Raw genomic sequence first — 17,819 nt, forward strand, 5'->3', positions numbered from 1 at the left:
CCTACAGTACAGAGTTTAGTATTTCAACAAGCATTATTTTTAGTGCCTCAGCCTCTCAATGTTCCAACATGCAGCTTGAAACACAGGCAATTCTCAAATTCTTAATTATTTTCCAACAGAAAAAATGGCTAATAGGGAATTTGAAGGAAGTAGCTGGGAGGATATTTCTAACAGAGAAAAGCAACAGAGGGTCCTGTGGCACCTTTAAGACTAACTGATGTATTGAAGCATAAGCTTTCGTGGGTGAATGCCCACTTCGTCAGACGCAGCTTATGCTCCAATACATCTGTTAGTCTTAGAGATGCCACAGGACCCTCTGTTGCTTTTTACAGATCCAGACTAACGCGGCTATCCCTCTGATACTCTAACAGAGAAAGAATTTTCAATATAAGACCAGATTCTGCTGTCCTTAGTATCAATGGGACTTTTTATGGAGTAAGGTAAGGGATTCCTCATTGTGGTTGAGTAGCAGAATCTGGTCCACAACAGAGAGGAACTAGCAAAGGATGTTTTTGTAATAATGTTTATTTTGAGTTTTTTTCACCAAAAATCATTTGGTTTGCGTGAGCATTTATGCAAGTTTTACTCAATGAAATATTAGTGTATCAAAGACCTCTGTTCAATATCTGATTCCTGTTCTTTTAGGGCCTGATTCAACTGCCATTACAGTCAACAGTTTAAAATCAACCTGCTTTCCCTCTCACTTTAATAGGCAGCGGAACAGGCCCTAAGGTAGTGATTTTTGCAAAGTGGGTCTAGGGACCAGTGGCCTATGAGTCCTTCCTAGATAATCTGCAGAATTAAGTATTTTGAGAGCCAAGTAGTGGGGCACTGAAATATAGGGAGGGAAGGTGGGTCATGAGAGATTCTCTCTCTTATGCAGTGGTCCTCAGAATGATAAGATTGGGCAATCCTAGTTAAGTTATGGGACATTGTTCTCCCACTTCTCCGAAACCATCAGGCAGGCAAATGCCCGTGTGTACTGCTTACTGTTTAAAAATTAAGGCATCAGCATACAAGCTCTTTTCATTTTAGTTTCTTCAAATTACCTATTTAAGTATCCACTGCACATCACTGGCCAAGCTCACTGACGTGAGATAACATGACTGTGGACACTATCCCTCCAAAAGTTATTTTTTAAATGAAACATTAGGGTTGATTTCAAGGCACTTTGCTTTTCAGATTTTTTTCCATTCAAATATCAAATCTGTTTTCCCTCTCGCAGAGCACTTGGAAAGCAGCTTTCCTGAACTCCTTACAGGTGAATAAATAGAAAATGAAAAATGTTCCATCAAGGAGTGGACTTTACAAGTCATAGTGGATATCAATTTTATTTCCTTCCAGGATTGCTTGCTGCTGTCATAAATTTATGGCTCAAATTCCACTTTCCTAGGTTAAACAGTGCAGTTCATAGTTAACTGCCTCAGCCCTTATAAAACAAACAAATGATCTGAAGCACCTCTGATCATAAAAGGCTTCCCTTTTCTTCCTTTTAAGAGCATTCCGGTACAGTCTTTCCTTTCCCGGACAAAAGAGGTTTAATTAGTCTTATATGTAAGGCTAAACAGCAAAAAGGAGAGTTGCCAACATTTCAAATTAATCAAATTATGACTCTGGAGGAAAAGGTTATTTACACTGTTGGGTTTTTTCCCCCCTTAGAAAACAAAAGCTAACAAAGTAAGCCACATGTCCATCAAGTATTTTCAATAAAATGGTTTTACTGGATAAAATTAGTAGTGTGCTGATTTACACCACATGCAATCTTATTGATAATGGGTTGCCTAAGGCATACATTAGCAAGAATTTGGCCCACTCTGTAGAAAGGATTTTACTTGTATTAGCGATCAAATGGAAAATTAATATGTCTAATTAATAGGTCAAAAATCCTGCCATTTCTGTGATATGGCCTTTTACCATGACTTATATTAAAGTTTGGAAAATGAGAAGGAGGGTAATGAATGTTGAAAGGGGAAATATGTTTCCTTTCTCTATTCATATGTGACAGTGCTCTTTGCTTTTTAACGTCCTGTTATTTTCTTTTCTATACAATATGATAAATAACACTTTACACCTATATAATACTTATATATCATACTTTTGTTCAATGAACCCAAAGCAATTCACATTGTTACACACATTTTATGAAAGGGTACGCTGATGTATAAAAGAGTGTACAAGACTGGACTTTGCGGAGCCTCAAGCACTGACACACAATCGTCAGGGGTGAAGACAACTGGTTGATTGCTCATCAATGGTGGTGCCCCAATGCGGTTATGGGAGTGATGATGATGATGACATTGATTTACAGAGGGTCTGTGCAAGTTGCTCAATGTCAGTGGCAGAGCTTTGAACATCCAAATTTTAATAGGGCAAGAGCCATATAAATTAATAGATTCTAATACACATGGTTTAGGTTGGGAGCGAAAACTGTTCTTGATCAGTTTCTTATCTCCCCTCATTTTTCCTTAGCTTCCTCCAGACCACTCTAAGACTCTCTTTAAAATCGTCTGACTAAACAAATCTTTTTTTTTTCTTTTAGCTTCCTTTCATCAGCTGTCCCTTCAAATCTGCACTACTTCATTCTTCATTTCATCTGCTACTGTTACCGCCTGCTGAACGCATGAGGGACATAACAAAGGAAATCTGTCCCCAAGCTAAAATAGCAGGGCCCTAACAGAACTATTTTTATTGCCAAAGGTACTGTTGTCAGAGACTAACAAGGGCTTGATATTATGAACAGTTGCCATTCCGTGCACCACTCTTTTCTGAGGACCACTATTCTTACATCTTCATTTCTTCACCTTTTTTGTCCATACCAGTGGCTAATGAAATAAATGAAAAGAACATCCCCTCCACCTCCATATATAATCTTATGTCATTTTACTTCAAGAAGAACCATAATGCTAGGTGGCCTACCCTAGAGTGTCTATGAATGGGTCCTTCAGTATATGAATACTGCAGCCTATGCCTCTGTGTTTATTGCTTCTATAGGAGATGTTTATTGCCTTGGATTACTGTCTCAGATACAAAAATGGGGCAAATCTCAGTCAAGAGAAAGTACAACTCAATGTCTTTCCACTAAACGATAAACGTTAGTTTTTTACAACCCTCTCTATTTCACAATGATGTCCTACCATTAGATAGGTCCCCTTAAATCCTTAATCTTGGGTCTCCCTACTCATATATTGTTGTTATTATTGCTATTAATTATTTTCATTACAGTAGCTCCTGATAGGCCAGCAGAGTCAAGTGCTATATGCAACCCCAATTGCCCTTTTCTCTTTTTTTAAATAGCAGGGTCAGCCAAACCTAAGAGATCTGACATACGTTCATCATCATTTAATTAAAAAAAAAACAAACCTATCTGCCTTTCAATTGTTCCATAGTACTTTGGATTTATGTTTTCATCGCACCAAGAAATATCAGCTATCACAATGGAAAGTCAACAGAGTGCAAAACCCTGTGACTACAATTTTGACACAGTAAATTCTGTGGGTGGAGGGGGGAAATCAAGGATTGATTATAGTCAGAATGTCAGAAGCCATGGAAATCATAAAATTGTAAAAAGTCTTAGATGTACTTTGGACATACCTTCCCCTGGAGGCCTGGCTCACCACAAAAATTTATGGGCCACTATAGCCAAAGCTATGGGCTGTGCAGCTGGAGACAGTCCAAAGTTAAGCAGAGAAAACCCTCTTCAGGATCTCATATTTACATATAGTTTTCTAGTGAAACCAAAAAGTGTTCAACTATAATCCCTTCACGTAGGTCTTCCAATATTAAAACACACAAAACCAGACAGTTCTAATGTTTGCACAGCTCTCTGTCCTGTTTCAAGACGGTAACCCCCCATCTTTTCCAAGAGGCTTGAAGGAAGTCCAGCCCCTTTCTAAGGCTCAGAATAATTCCACTGATAATGGACTATGTCAGGTGCAGCTAGGATACCCCCAAGTTACTCTCAGCTCACGGAGGCTCTTCCAAATGAGAGACTGAAAACCTGGTGCAGATTTAACTTCAAAATTCCTACACTATTGTCTAGCTCCGAAGGGCTTTTCCCTAGTGGCACTAGAAGAGCAAAGTGCATCTTGACTGTGAGGTCCTCCTCCAGGGGGTGCCAGCAGACTTGAACACTCGTCACAAGTATATCATGTCCTCTTTCGTCTCTAGCCACTGCTTCTTTCCTCCTCTACAGAAGCCTCCTGGAGGAAAAACTTCTTCAAAACACAAAATAAGATTGGGAAGTTTTAGGGGAAACTTACCCCTGAACTGGTCATCCTTCCCTATATGCTTGGTCTAATACTGGTAGAGTGTAAAGTCATAACAACCTCTGTCACCATATGAGCCTGCTTATTTAGGCCTGATAGGCCTCCCAGAATTACTACTTATTGCTTGTTTGCTAGGGTCCTGTGGTACCACCAGAACATCCTAATGCAAGCCCAGTTATTTTCTTGCAGTACAAGCTCCAGCTGAGCATGTAGAGTGACTAATGCTCATGTTATTTTTTTGGCAATTAAAAAAATGACAGAACAAACAACAGTCAAGGAAACATATTATAAACTAAAAAATAAAAAGGGAGTCTAATAAGATGGCATGATCACCTAAACTTAACTACACCTCTACCTCGATATAACGCTGTCCTCGGGAGCCAAAAAATCTTACCATGTTATAGGCGAAACTGCGTTATATCGAACTTGTTTTGATCCGCCGGAGTGCGCAGCCCCGCCTCCACGGAGCGCTGCTTTACCGTGTTATATCTGAATTTGTGTTATATCGGGTCACGTTATATCAGGGTAAAAGTGTATTCACAATGTTCTAAGTCTCAGTAGATTATTTGAAAACACTTTATATTTAAATCCCCCATAAAACATGGATAGATTCTTTGCTTAAATGCTGATAAGATCCACTAGTGTAAATCTACTTTCGACTTCCCAGAGAAAGCTCACTAAGTCTTGTTGACAGAATTCAAGTTTAAGTATTTCTGGGGTAGAAGATTTTCTTTGTGTAATAACGATCAAAGGGAAACACTTGGTCAGATCAGATTTTTTGGAATAGGCTCATCATTGCGCTCATTTGAAAGACTGAGGAGCAGCAGTTCCTGATGTATTGCTGTGCGTGGATGGGCCCATAAAGAGCACATTATGTGAGAACCATACCGAGGAATTCCACTACCACGCAGCTGCACATCAAACTGTATGCCTTCAGCTCTGTCAGTATGAGAACCAAAAGTGAAACACAGTCACTTGACTTGTCTATTAAGGCTCATGTGACCACTGCACACAAGATACTTTAAGGGTGTAAAATGAAAACTCAACTATCATGCAAGATCTTGCTACTCTTTATTGTCTTCTTTGACTCCTCATTGGCATGGCTGAAAAAAAAGCTAGCATCACACATAAAATATAGAAACGCTTCGGTAAGAAGTCTATTATTTTTAAAATAAAATGCTATGATAGGCCCATAGATTTAGACTAGTAAATTCTGAGCAGGAAAGAAAAAGTTGAGAAGGTTCCATCCTTGAATCATTCTAAATGTCATATTTTAATAGGATTAAAGTGTTTCCAAACTTTATTGAGCTCACTGCATAATGGAAACAGAAAGGGGTCTAGTGCAAGGCAAACTTGTGAGTGTAAGGCCTAAAGTAAATGTCAAGAGTCTAGATAACAGAAATATGCCTGCAGCAAAATGCCTGTCTGTAAAAGTCCGTTCTCCCCTCTCCCCCCCGCCACACTTAGTATAATTTTAGTTAAGTATTTATAATGGGTATATAAAAGATGGCTTTTGCTCTCAGTTAAACCACACTAACAGAACAGATTTTGTCCCTTATTTGTTTTGAACCACATATAAAACAGTGGTGCATTTACTTTGGAAGATGGTTGCCAACATGATGAAAAAGACCTACAAGTTCTCCACTTGCTTGCCCTTAAAGATATATAGTCTGACCTTTTCCCATCTTAAAACCAAAGTCTGCTCTCAATTACACTGGTGTAAATCAGAGTAACTGCATTGGCTTCAGGAAGCTTTGCTCGATTTACAGCACTGCAAATGAAAACAGAATTTGGATACTATTGTCTTTTCTGCTTTACTGCCACCATAAATTTCTCTTTTTGGAAGACTTATTTCCTTGCCATTGCAGTAAATCTTACCTGTTGACACAAAGCAGATGACTCTGAACAACCTGTTTGATGTGGTAAACAAAAGCAAAATATGTGCCAAACCATCTGAATGGAGTAGAAAGAAAGGGAAGAGGAACACTCTGCAAAGGAGTACTCTGAGGTACCTAGAGCCTGCAGCGATCTGGGGAATGGAGTCCATAAATAACCAAGAAGAATATAGTCTAAAAAGAAACACAATATACTATGTGGGACTGATTCTGATCTCCCAAGAGTGTAATCAGGAGTGGCTCCACTGAAGTCAATGAAGTTATTCCCGTGTAAAGCCAACATCAGAATCAAGTGACATATATACCATGTAACTACCAGCAGAAGCAAGGAAGTAAATGTAAGGAAAAGAAAATTAGGCTGAATACCAGTAAAGTTTTCCTAATGGTGAAGCGAATTTGTAAGCGTCTCCAAGGAAAGTGGCTGAAGCCTCATAGTTGGGGATATTTTATAACTAAAATAGATAGAGCCCTGCAAAATACACTGTAAATAACAATCCTGCATTTGCTTGGGGATATACTAGGGGCTGGATCCAATGCCCACTGAAAGGGAGTCTTTCCATTGACTTAAATGGGCACTAGATCTGATCCCAGGTGAACAAGTGGGCCTTTTCCTCCTGTAATTTCTATAGGCCGAATTCACGGGTGGGAAACAAAGGTATCACCAGGCTGTGGCGGCTGGAAATGTTATGCCTGCAGAGGTCAGGCGCTGACAATTTCACTATGGTAGAGCACTCAGCTGGCTTTTGATATACCTTTGTAGATGTAACATGCCTTTAGTTAAGACGAGACTCCAATACTTGTTCGTATGGGCAGTGGAGGTGGGGCTGTGGACCCACAACAAACATGCCCCCATGGGGAGTGGATGAGAGCTTGCCGCTTGCTGAAATTTTTCAGAATTGGAACAATATGTATTGAAATCGCAATATTTTGAGGAAAAACAACAAAAATATTTTGAAGACATTTTTGCAAATTTTTTTCCATGTTTTCACCAACTCTGTGACTATACTCAGATACAACATGAATAAAAAACTTACTAAGATTCCATAGGAACCATATTTCTATAAAAAATAGAAAAAAAGAGACCTCTCTATCATATTTCTGAGCATAATTTTGTGTTGTTTAGTTTTGAGGCCCTTTAGAAAATAATATTCCTACTTCTCAGGCACAATGACTAGCCCACAAAATGACTATTTTGAAACAATAGTCCAAAATGATTTCTCTGCATAGAGATCCTGAAATGGAATGGGAAAATGTTTCCCCTAAGTAGTAGCCAGGTGTGGCAAAAAACATGGTCCAGAGTTCTGAGGGTCAGACTCATTTTCATTAATACACGAACTTCTGGTCTCAATAGGCAAATATTCTGCCTTGATCAAACTGATAAACCATATGCCTTTGCTCTCGCCCTAATGCTGTTATGTTGCTTTCACGAGTTTTTAAAAAATAATTAAGTCTGAGACTAACAGATTTGTGGTGCCTAGACATTATTTTGATGCTTTAATGCTTATAGCTTGGGAAACAGGATGCAGCCAATGCAAATAATGAATCAGAGGGGTAGCTATGCTTCTAAGTACTTCAAGACATTCTAAGACTTATACACTATATTAAAGTTAGCTTTTAAAAAACCCTTTATCAAATATGATACTCAATTATATAGGCTACTTCTTTGCATGTCCAGAAAGAAACATAATCATATGGATGAATAGTCAGCAAAGCAGGCTATCCTCTCAAGAGGCTAAATGGCTGGAATTTCAAAGAATCAGCTTTCAGGGATATTCCAGGAGTGAAGAAACAACAGGCCCAATCTCTGGTATGGCAAGAACTGAGTGGGAGAATGAAGTGTAGTACTTTGCTCCTGCCCACTGCCAATACATCCAGAGCTGGGGCCAAGATCTGTCTGAAAATGGTTAAAATATAGATGACAAAGAAAGTGACTAGCAAAATATCAGGTCCAAAAGAAGATGAACACAGATTTAAACATAGAGCGTGTTAGAGGGTTGTGTGTTGGGGATTAGGATGGTGTAATTTGGGATAGACTGTTTTTTTCCATCTGGCTGTTATGCATTCTCCAGTTCCCAGCTATGAAACAAAGAAAACAACAGGGCGAATGCAAATGACAAAAAAATCGTAAAACTGACCAAGTGTAGTGTAACTCGGGAAGGATAACTCAGCGTGCTTGCATGTCTTTGATTACAACAGAAAAATCAATCCAGGATCAAAGCATTGAAATAAAATGCATTTCTTCAACCCAAATGCATCACCCTAAGGAGTCAATCACACCCACTGCATGTGTTCTAGACACCAAGAGGTAATGAAAAAGCCCAGAACCATGCAAGAGGTGTTCCATGCAGAGCAGCTGCAGCAACACTCACATTGAAGATGTTTGAAGTTCAGCTTCAAATGCACTGTCATCCTTGTCATCAGCCTGTAAGACCACGGGGCCCTCAGGCTCGAATTCACTACAGACCCAGCCAAAAACAAACATGAATGAGACGTCAAATGACAACATGGAATGATGACAAATGCATTGGACATAGAGAGCTGGTCTAAACTACTGCTTATGTCGATATAACTTACGTTGCTCAGAGGTGTGAAAACAACATCTCCCTTGTGCGACGTACATTGACTTAAAGTGGTGTTTACACCATGCTATGTCTGCCATCTCTCATGGAGGTGGAATAATTATGCCAACGTGAAAGCGCTCTCCTGTCAGCATAGTATATCTTCACCAGACGTGCCAGAGCGGTCTGTGGACTTGCCCTCAATATACTGAGAAGCCACTATGCAGTATATGACATACCACTACTACTTAATAGTCCTGGAGCCTTAAAATTTCAAGTATTCTGAAGGAAGGGTCTTTTTAATAGGAATACATTGTTATTCGGTAAAATTTAGTTTGCAAGATAGAAAGTTTCCTACATGACTGGCAGAATTTTGAGGCTCCAGGATTGTATATAGTATCTTCCATCAGAAATGCTCAAAGAACTTCACAAACATTAAGTCTTCATTTGTTTAATGTGATTCAGTTTCTGGTTTCCCAGCTCAAGACACTTTGTGCCTGATTTTCAGAGGTGCTGACAACCAGCAGCTCCCGCTTTTCTCTAACAAAACTCTGTCCAGATGAACTGGAATGGCACTGGCAATAAAGAAAATTCAAACACCTATCGGTTTTCATTTTTGTCTTATAATGTCAATAAATACCTCAGTCCAGAGCACTTCTCAAGCAGTAATAACCAGTTAGATTGAATGGCTAGCCTTGTTTCTGGGCCACTGGTTCCTCCCCAGTTGGTCTTTATTGCATCTCATTTGTTAATTCTTAAATATAACATCACATCTATTCAAAACAACTCAAGCCTTGAAAGAAAATATGAATATACATTTTGGAACACTGATTGTAAAAAGAAAATGCCTCATATGAATTCATTCCAATCACACAAAAAATAACTTTGCACAAGTGTAATAAATCATGATGTTTATGATTTCACCAGGACCTCCCTATAGAATTTGAATCTTCTACTAAATGGATATATTAGATGGAAATTCTGTCCATATATTACAGTAGATGAAAATTCTATCAATAAATGTTGTTAAGATCTCACTTTATGAATGTTCCATCTCATGTTGTTTACATCCATTCCTATGGGACAAATGGTAATACAAACTCAGGAATGTATTTGTTTATTTTACAGATTGCTTTGAAGGTTTGTTTCTCTGAAGATCAATGAAATATAGTACTGACAGGCAGGTATTCATAGGGAACATATGCATCTTAAAGGCAGGTGAATATAGAAGAACCAAATGATCACATCTTTCTTCCTTTAAACCTCTAGTAGCATTTTGCTTTTTTGTCCATGACAAGAAAGAAAGAAAGAAAGAAAGAAAGAAAGAAAGAAAGAAAGAAAGAAAGAAAGAAAGAAAGAAAGAAAGAAAGAAAGGTGGGGGGAAATGAAATAACTGAATAGTTTGCCATGATCAGAGTCAATAATGTGCAATGAATGCAATAGAAAGACACAATAATGAGAATAAAGGAATGTTTCTTGTCTCAAGCACTTACTTCTCACTAAGATCTTCAATACGCTGCCCATGGCCTAACATGAAGCTTGGACTCGACTGACTGCAGGGACTTGCAGGAGCTGATAAAGTGCTTTTGATGCTCTGGGCTGAATGTCTGCGGCTTCTCCTGCGCTCTAATCCCCTTCGTTCACTGGAGCCAAGACTGGCCCTTCTTCTGTCTTTGCGCCCATTGGGTGGGGGATCAGCAGTCTCGTCTCCATCCTCATGTCTCAGTGTCATCTGAAAGGAACGAAAGGGGAGACTTTTCACGTTAGCTCTAGATTTCCTATGTTTTCATTCACATTTTAACAATGAATATGTAGCTGCACATCATCCCCAACCATGGAGTCATTGCTCCCAGCATAACTTAACTGACTCTTACTATACTCACCATTACAACAGCTACTCCTCTTTAGCTGCTACATACTCATCTTGCTGCTATTCATACACTGGGATTGCATAGATCCCCTCATCTGCAGACCTTCGAGAACTTTGTAAACATTTAAGATGGGATTTTCAAAATCTAAGGGAATTAGATGTCTAGTTCCCATCATATTACAGTGGGATTTGGGCACCTCATCCCCATTCATGCCTTTGAAAATCCCTGGGAGAAAATCTGGCCCTATTTAATTCAATGGCAAAATTCTTACCAACTTCAAAAGGGACAGGATTTTACCTTGAGTCTTGTGAATTCCCACCCTACCACTGGAGGTAATGACGTACAATCCTCATTTTATAGATGGGGAAACTGAGCCACAGAGAGGTTAAGTGATTTACCAAAGTCCCACAGGAAGTCTGGGACAGATCCATAATCAAAATCCACATCTCTTGAAACTCAGTCTGGCCACTAGATTTTCTACTCTCTAGAAAGTAGCTACACGAGGGCCATGGAGATATTATACATAGCACACTACTTTGGAACTTTACTAATGTTGCTACAATTGGTTGCCTGATCTTTAGATTACGTATTAAATTATATTGATTACTTAAGAATCCCCAGTTATCACTTTGAGGGTTGCCAGGTTCTTTCTCCAAGATCAGGCCCAGTGTTATTCAATGTGCGCAGTTGCAACACTCACCCTATAGGAACTCTTTTATATTTACAAATATAGTTTAATAATACATTTAGCACAGTCACAAACACCCCGACTTAGTAAGATGGAGAAACTACAGAATGTACATCTGCACATCCATATACTCACAGCATCTCCTGTAAAACAACCTGAAACATTAGCCATCATCTTCCTCGTCACCTTCCCCATCATCACCAGTGGCCATCATTCTGGCACCTCCCAAGGACTACACCTCCTCCTCCTACCACCCCTAGGCTGGGATGCCACTCTTATAATATGTTACGCTGACGCCGCTATGTTTGATGCATATTCAGTAGGGGATTTCCCCACTTTTCCTTATTTGTATTTCCTCACCTTACTAATGTCGGAGTGTCTTTTCCCTATATTTTAGTATATCAATGATCTCAACTTATTATCATATACATCCATTTGTTACCATGCCCCTTTTGTGGTTAGGATCACATTTGTTATTTCTGCCCTAACTGGTTATTTCGGTTCTTTCCAAGTTCCAAGGTGTGGTGTACCTGTTAAGTTTAAAAGGGTATGAACTTAGGAAAGCCCCTATGCCAACCTGCTTTAACACATCCTCCATGTTAAAGGTTGCAGCCATATATGGACCTTATGCTTTAGCGCATCATCATCTATCTCTGTGAAAGGTCCCAAACATATGTATGCGAACTTTGCCTTAGCTCAACATACAGGATGTGACCTGCAGGTCCTTTGTGTTACAGCCAAAATATAGTCTAATATAGACCTATAAACCTATTATAATAAAACAAAGAATCAGACTTATACAAAAATAAACTTGTAAGAAAAGCTATATAAGCAAGCAGGCTAGCCTTAGATGTATCTCATATACCTGTTATGTATGTCAGTTTGTTGCCTGGACAACATCTGTGGTTGAATTATGTACCTGTGGTCAGAACTTACCCTTAAACTCTATTTTCAGCTCCCCAAATACTTGGTATTTTCCATTAGGCCATTTATCTGTGCAAAGTTTAGCTGTTCAAAGTTCATAAGCCTCAAGCCTTATCCTAACTTGCTGAAGCTAATGTCTTACAGGACACAGGCCTGTAGGTTTCTTGCACTACTACTGAATATAATGCAAAGCAGGATATAATGCAAAGCAGTACATATAATAAAGGCAAGTTAGCCCACTGTGCTACAAATTTCTTCTCAATCAAGAAAGAAATTAAAGATATTAAACTGGCATGCAAGTTTATCATCTGTTTTTACCACTCAGTAAAGTTGAGAAAACCCGCTCTTGTCAACTAGTATCATGATGGATTTCAAAAACCAGACAGCATGTTTCTGGACCTTATTCTCCAATGAGCCACACAAGTTTTCAGTTGGTGTGACTACATTCAGCGGAGCATTCAGGTCTCTATACCTATGTTTTGCCTGAATCATCTAACACTGGTATCAATCAGGAGTAATTCCACTAAAATCAATGGAGTTACCATGGGGTAAAGCTGGCATAAGAAAGAAGAGAAGCAGGCCCAACGTCTCTGCAGCTGGACTTAGTACTAGAGGCAGTAATTTTATTTCACTGCACCATGACATAAATTCACATGCACTTTATATTACTTTCGGCCTAAAAAAAGCAAAGTCTGAAAAGTGTCTAATTGTTAAGAAACCAAATATTCTATCTTTGCACATAAATATTTCACAGGTGGTGAATGTGGAGTCAGTCAGTATCCAATCACTGCAAGTCGGGTAGGAATTGATCCAGTATAAACTCATAAACAAGGACTCACTGGGCAATCAATTGTGGAGAAAGCTGTGTATGTGAAGCTGATGTAGGCGGGACATTTTTTTGTGCACTGAATGCTTTTGCATATGGAAAGAACTTTTACTGACTTAGGGAGTCTGATGTGTAACTAGCAGTTTGAGAAAGAGTTTTAATTGCAGGCAGAACTGCCTCTAAAGAGGCTAGTAAATGTGCTGTTTCACTTTGACGTATAACCTATGTCTAGTATGAAATGCATTTGCACTGCATGTAGTCATGTACCGGACTAGGTCACATATACGAAATGTGTGTAACACTTCCAGCAACCAGATGTTTTTCTTTTAAAATAAAATAGATAACCAAGTTTCACCTAGGTTACATTCTCTCCCCCCCATCCCCCAGCTTTGAAGTTTGCACAAGCTGTAAGATGCATAAAACAGGGCATGTTATGTTACCTCATAAATGTTAAATTGCTCAACTAAGTCCAAGTCTGTTCCTTTCTTGTTCAAGTGTCTCTGTGAAATAGCTTCGATGCCTAGCTCTTCCAGACAGTCCACCACGTCATAGAAAGAGTCCTGATCTGGCAACCCCGACAGCGTCTGAGAATCAAAGGGACAACATTGACAATGATTTGGTTTGAAGAGAATTAAAAAAGTTTTACAAGAATTTGTAAGTGGCAGTGTACGTGATTCTGGTTAAACAAGAAACAAAGAGTGGGGTTAGTAAGACACAGCTAGAAAAATAAAACATCAAGTGGAGCAGAGTCTAACAAAAAACGCTGTGAAAATATGTAAGAAAAAGATAATGAGCAAAACAAATCGATGTTACTGGTTCCTGAAAAACTACTGAAAATGTGGGTCAATAAATATATCTATATCTATGTGTACACACACACACACACACACACACACACACACACACACACACTTGGATCCTTCCCTGGTTCTACTTAACTGCAGAACTAAAAAGCAGCAAATATTAAGGTATTAAGCACAGGAATAGAAGCAGAGAGATAAACCTTTTTTTATTTTTTTCTATCTGAGCAAGGCATGCTGGTTTCCTATTGATTCCTGTCTCTTCAGCCTTAAGGAGAAGGGTGAGCCACACAGCTGATTGATGCTCAGCCAGGAACAATCATCCCAAGCCATGTGCCTACTGTCTTTAAGTCCTTAGGTAATAGTAGTATTTTTAATGTACAAGTTGATCTAGACAGCAGAAATATCAGTTCCTTCCTTCCTTTTCATTCTTTAAAATCTTACTGAAGGGATGCTTGCTACCTTGTCTAAAGGGGCTTATTAAGAGTTCCTGCATATATAAAGCATTTCTAATTGTGGGACAAACATTTACCATTAACAGTCGAGAGGCACTTTCACAAACTTGAAAATAAAGAATATTTATATAAAAATAATTTACACCACAATAACTTTTTGAACTTCCATTTCTATTTGTTTCTGGGTTTAATACAGAGTTTTTCTTATCACAGTCTAGACTTTTTTTTGCTGGTGAATTCGCAGTACTACCATTAGCCACACACTGCTACTGTGCAGTGAAGTCATAGTACAGTTTGTATAGCAATATGCCCTCCCAGCCTAGTATTGAAAATGACTGCCATGTGATGAATCCATTATTATGGCTCAACAGCAGAATGAAGTCGGGGAGAAGATGAACTGTTGGAGAGAGATTTTTTTAAACAGAAATGGGCCTGATTCTCTTTTGCCCTGTACTTCTGGTAGTCATTTACACCATTACAAAGTGGGTGTAATGTACTGCTATTTTGATGTGGTAGCATTTTACACTCAGTTTATGTTGTTGCTAATGACTATACAAGGTGCAGAGCAAGTGAGAATCAGGCCCAAATAAGCTTAAGAGACTAATTCTGCCACTCATGTTGAGTAGCACCTTATTACAAGTATTATGCAAGCCACTTTAGAGCATGGTGTCACCCAATATGCATAAGTGTGGCAGAATTGGTCTCTTAGGCTAGGTCTACACGCCCCTCCTAAAAAATGTTACAAGGAGGAATGATGGGCTCAGACCTAAAGAAATCAACTGTGGGATGAAAATAAGTCAATACGAGATACAGTAATAAAGCAAACACTAGGGCTGACAATTCCCAGACAAGATTAAGAGGTATAATCACCAGAAAGAGGGAACCCAGTATGAAATATATCACGGCATGAAATGAGCATGGAAAAAGACTCCTGAGGACATGTTTTCCTGTTTTAGTGGGAGTTATATACATATGTGAATCGAGAAATGCCTTTCAGAAGGTTTCTTCTACTAATGAAGTCAGTGGGAGTTTTGCCACTGATTTCAACAGGACCAGGAGTTGGTTTTCAATGAAACATCATGACAACAGTGATGTTACTGGGGTATCTGGCCCTATCAGGCTGTTTCCAAGGGCAATTCCAAGCATTAGAAGAGAAGCTAGTTTACCAAAAAGTGTTTACTATAGCCATGAACAAGAGCTTGAGAAAGTACTATGCAGTAGGAATAAATTCAGATTGTGATTTATGACCAGAATTGACAAACTGAAGATACTTGAACGAATATAATGAATTTAACACATCAAAACGTTAGTAACACTCTGACCTGTTAAACAAAACCATAAAGCACAATGATATTTTGGTTCTTAAATACATTCTGGTTTTCTGTCTTCTTTAAAAGGTCAGTTTTTAAAATCTGACTCATTTGATGATTACTTTAGAGGTTAAGAACTTTTTTCTAACTAGCTTCTCATTTTTATGGCCTTTTGGTTTTCTTTTGTGAGTGTACATGCATATTTTAGATAACATTTGATTTTACAATGGAACAGCTACTTGTAATAAAAACCTTTGAGAACTAGAAGCAAGAAAGAAAAAAATCATGGCACCTTTTCTTTTTCAAACAGAAACCCTTTCATTAGCATTCAGATCTGTTAAATTCATTACACTCGATGCATAGAGAAAAAAATCAAATGTTCTGGAACCATCAAATTGTGCACAAAGCTAGCCTTTGTAACCATGGGATCTTATTAACATTATGCTTGTCCACCCTGTCCCTATGGTTTGTTACACTCATGTGTTGAGTCTTGTTTCTAATTAAATTTTGAGATCTTTGGAGACAGCAACTGCGTCTCCCTATGTGATGGCACAACACCTAGCAAAATGGAGTCCTGATCCTGGTTGGCACCGTTACAGAAATGATAAATAACAAAAGTAACCGTTGGTTTTATTCATACTAATAGGTTGGCACAATGATGTGAACTAACCTTCAGAAAGCTGCTCCTGAGTTTACTGATGCATAAACTGCCACGCCCATCTAGTGCTCACACTACTGTCCTTATCTGTCTCCTGTGCCCCCCAAAATCCCTGACCCCACCACCCCAACCACCACAGAATCTCAAACACCTAGACCCCTCTTTCTAGCTACCTAACCCTCACACAATCCCAAAGCACCACAATATTCACCTCATGTGAATATGCTCTCATACCTCTCCCTCTACCCAACGGCTCAGCCTTCCCACCACTCCAGCCAATTAATTTGAAAAGGTGACTTAACTTCTCTTTTAGCTACCATAAAGTCTCATTTTCCTCACTAACCTGGAGATCTGGTAGTATTCTAAGGGATGGAAAAGAGAAGATGGAAAGAGAAGACACTCTGAATTTTACATCTGTTACGTGTTGAAATTAAATAGCATTTGAATATTTATTTTACTTAGACAAAGATATATTTAGTGCCCCTCACCATGTCATCTGCTGTTGTTAATGTTACATTTACAAAAACAGAGTAGAGTGGTAGCCAAAGGCACATTATTAAAACAACAAGTAGTGTTCTCTAGATAAGGTTAATCCAGTTTGGCTTTGAGTGGCTTGCACTGTAAATTCTTGGGACAAGACTGGTCTTGCTATATATCTGCCAAATGCCCAAAACACCTTTGAGCATTATGTAACTGAAAATAAATGAGTACTAATATTGCTAATGATATTAGTGTGTTAAAACAAACCTTGTTAACTAAGGTCATTGCATAAACCAGCAGTTCAGTGTCAACCCCGTCCTTTTCCTCCAGGATCTCCATAATGTTGGACCATGGCTTGGCTCCTAAGAGTAAAACAGAAATAGTAGCTCATCATGTAACCTAAAAAAATGAACAGGTTCAGACAATATGTACCACAGATTCATAATAGCAAATGGTTAGATAAATTGCTAAACAATTAGTTTGTATAGTCCTTTGATGCATCAATATTTACCTATATCAAGGTACCTATATCAAGACAAGTACTGATGACTGAAATAAAGAGGACTGCATTGAATCCCAGTTTATGCTTCCCAGATAAAAAGCATCAATGCAAGAGTGATATATCTTTTGTCCTGATTTTTACCTGAATTATTTTAATAATCCCTCCCTACATTCGCTCCCCCCCCCACACACACACACTTCAAAGGTGGTTCTCTCAGTTCCACTCAATAAAACTCTGTATTAGTTTGGATCATGTAATTACAAAATCCGTGAAAAGCAAAGTGACTTAATAGCCTATTGCTTCAAATAAAGTAATTTTATAGGTCTTTAGGAAAATGGCTGGTAGACTCAAGCTAAAGTCTTATGTCTGAGATACTCTGTAAAACAATCACAATAATTTGGCTAAACCTGAGGTGGATACATGTACTCAAGAAAGAGCCGAAACTGATCTATCAAGGAAACTGAACTGGATAATGAAGGACCCAAGTTCGGACAGTTGTGTTTGAAGTAAATGTGAGGGTCAGGAGGGAAATCAGAAAGCTATGAACTATTTACTTGGAGAGACTAATTCAACTACATGATCAGCAA

At 38.7% G+C, this 17,819-nt stretch overlaps 1 protein-coding gene across 12 annotated transcripts in view; it reads right to left on the reverse strand.

Annotated features, from left to right (window-relative positions):
- The window catches only part of FHOD3 (formin homology 2 domain containing 3), a 655,003-nt gene that overhangs the window by 170,881 nt on the left and 466,303 nt on the right, over window positions 1-17,819 (reverse strand). For 7 of the 12 annotated variants that reach the window (XM_054018872.1, XM_054018870.1, XM_054018871.1 and 4 more), the window contains exons 8-10: window positions 16,998-17,092; window positions 13,468-13,611; window positions 10,212-10,450 (exon numbers count right to left, since the gene is read on the reverse strand). In XM_054018872.1, the coding sequence (XP_053874847.1) occupies window positions 10,212-10,450; window positions 13,468-13,611; window positions 16,998-17,092 (478 nt within the window). Of the gene's footprint in view, window positions 1-8,529; window positions 8,617-10,211; window positions 10,451-13,467; window positions 13,612-16,997; window positions 17,093-17,819 lie in introns of all 12 variants that reach the window. The other 5 variants (XM_054018863.1, XM_054018866.1, XM_054018861.1 and 2 more) reach the window with 1 other exon arrangement.

Source organism: Malaclemys terrapin, chromosome 2, assembly GCF_027887155.1.
Source record: "Malaclemys terrapin pileata isolate rMalTer1 chromosome 2, rMalTer1.hap1, whole genome shotgun sequence".
Classification (NCBI taxonomy): Eukaryota; Metazoa; Chordata; order Testudines; family Emydidae; genus Malaclemys; species Malaclemys terrapin.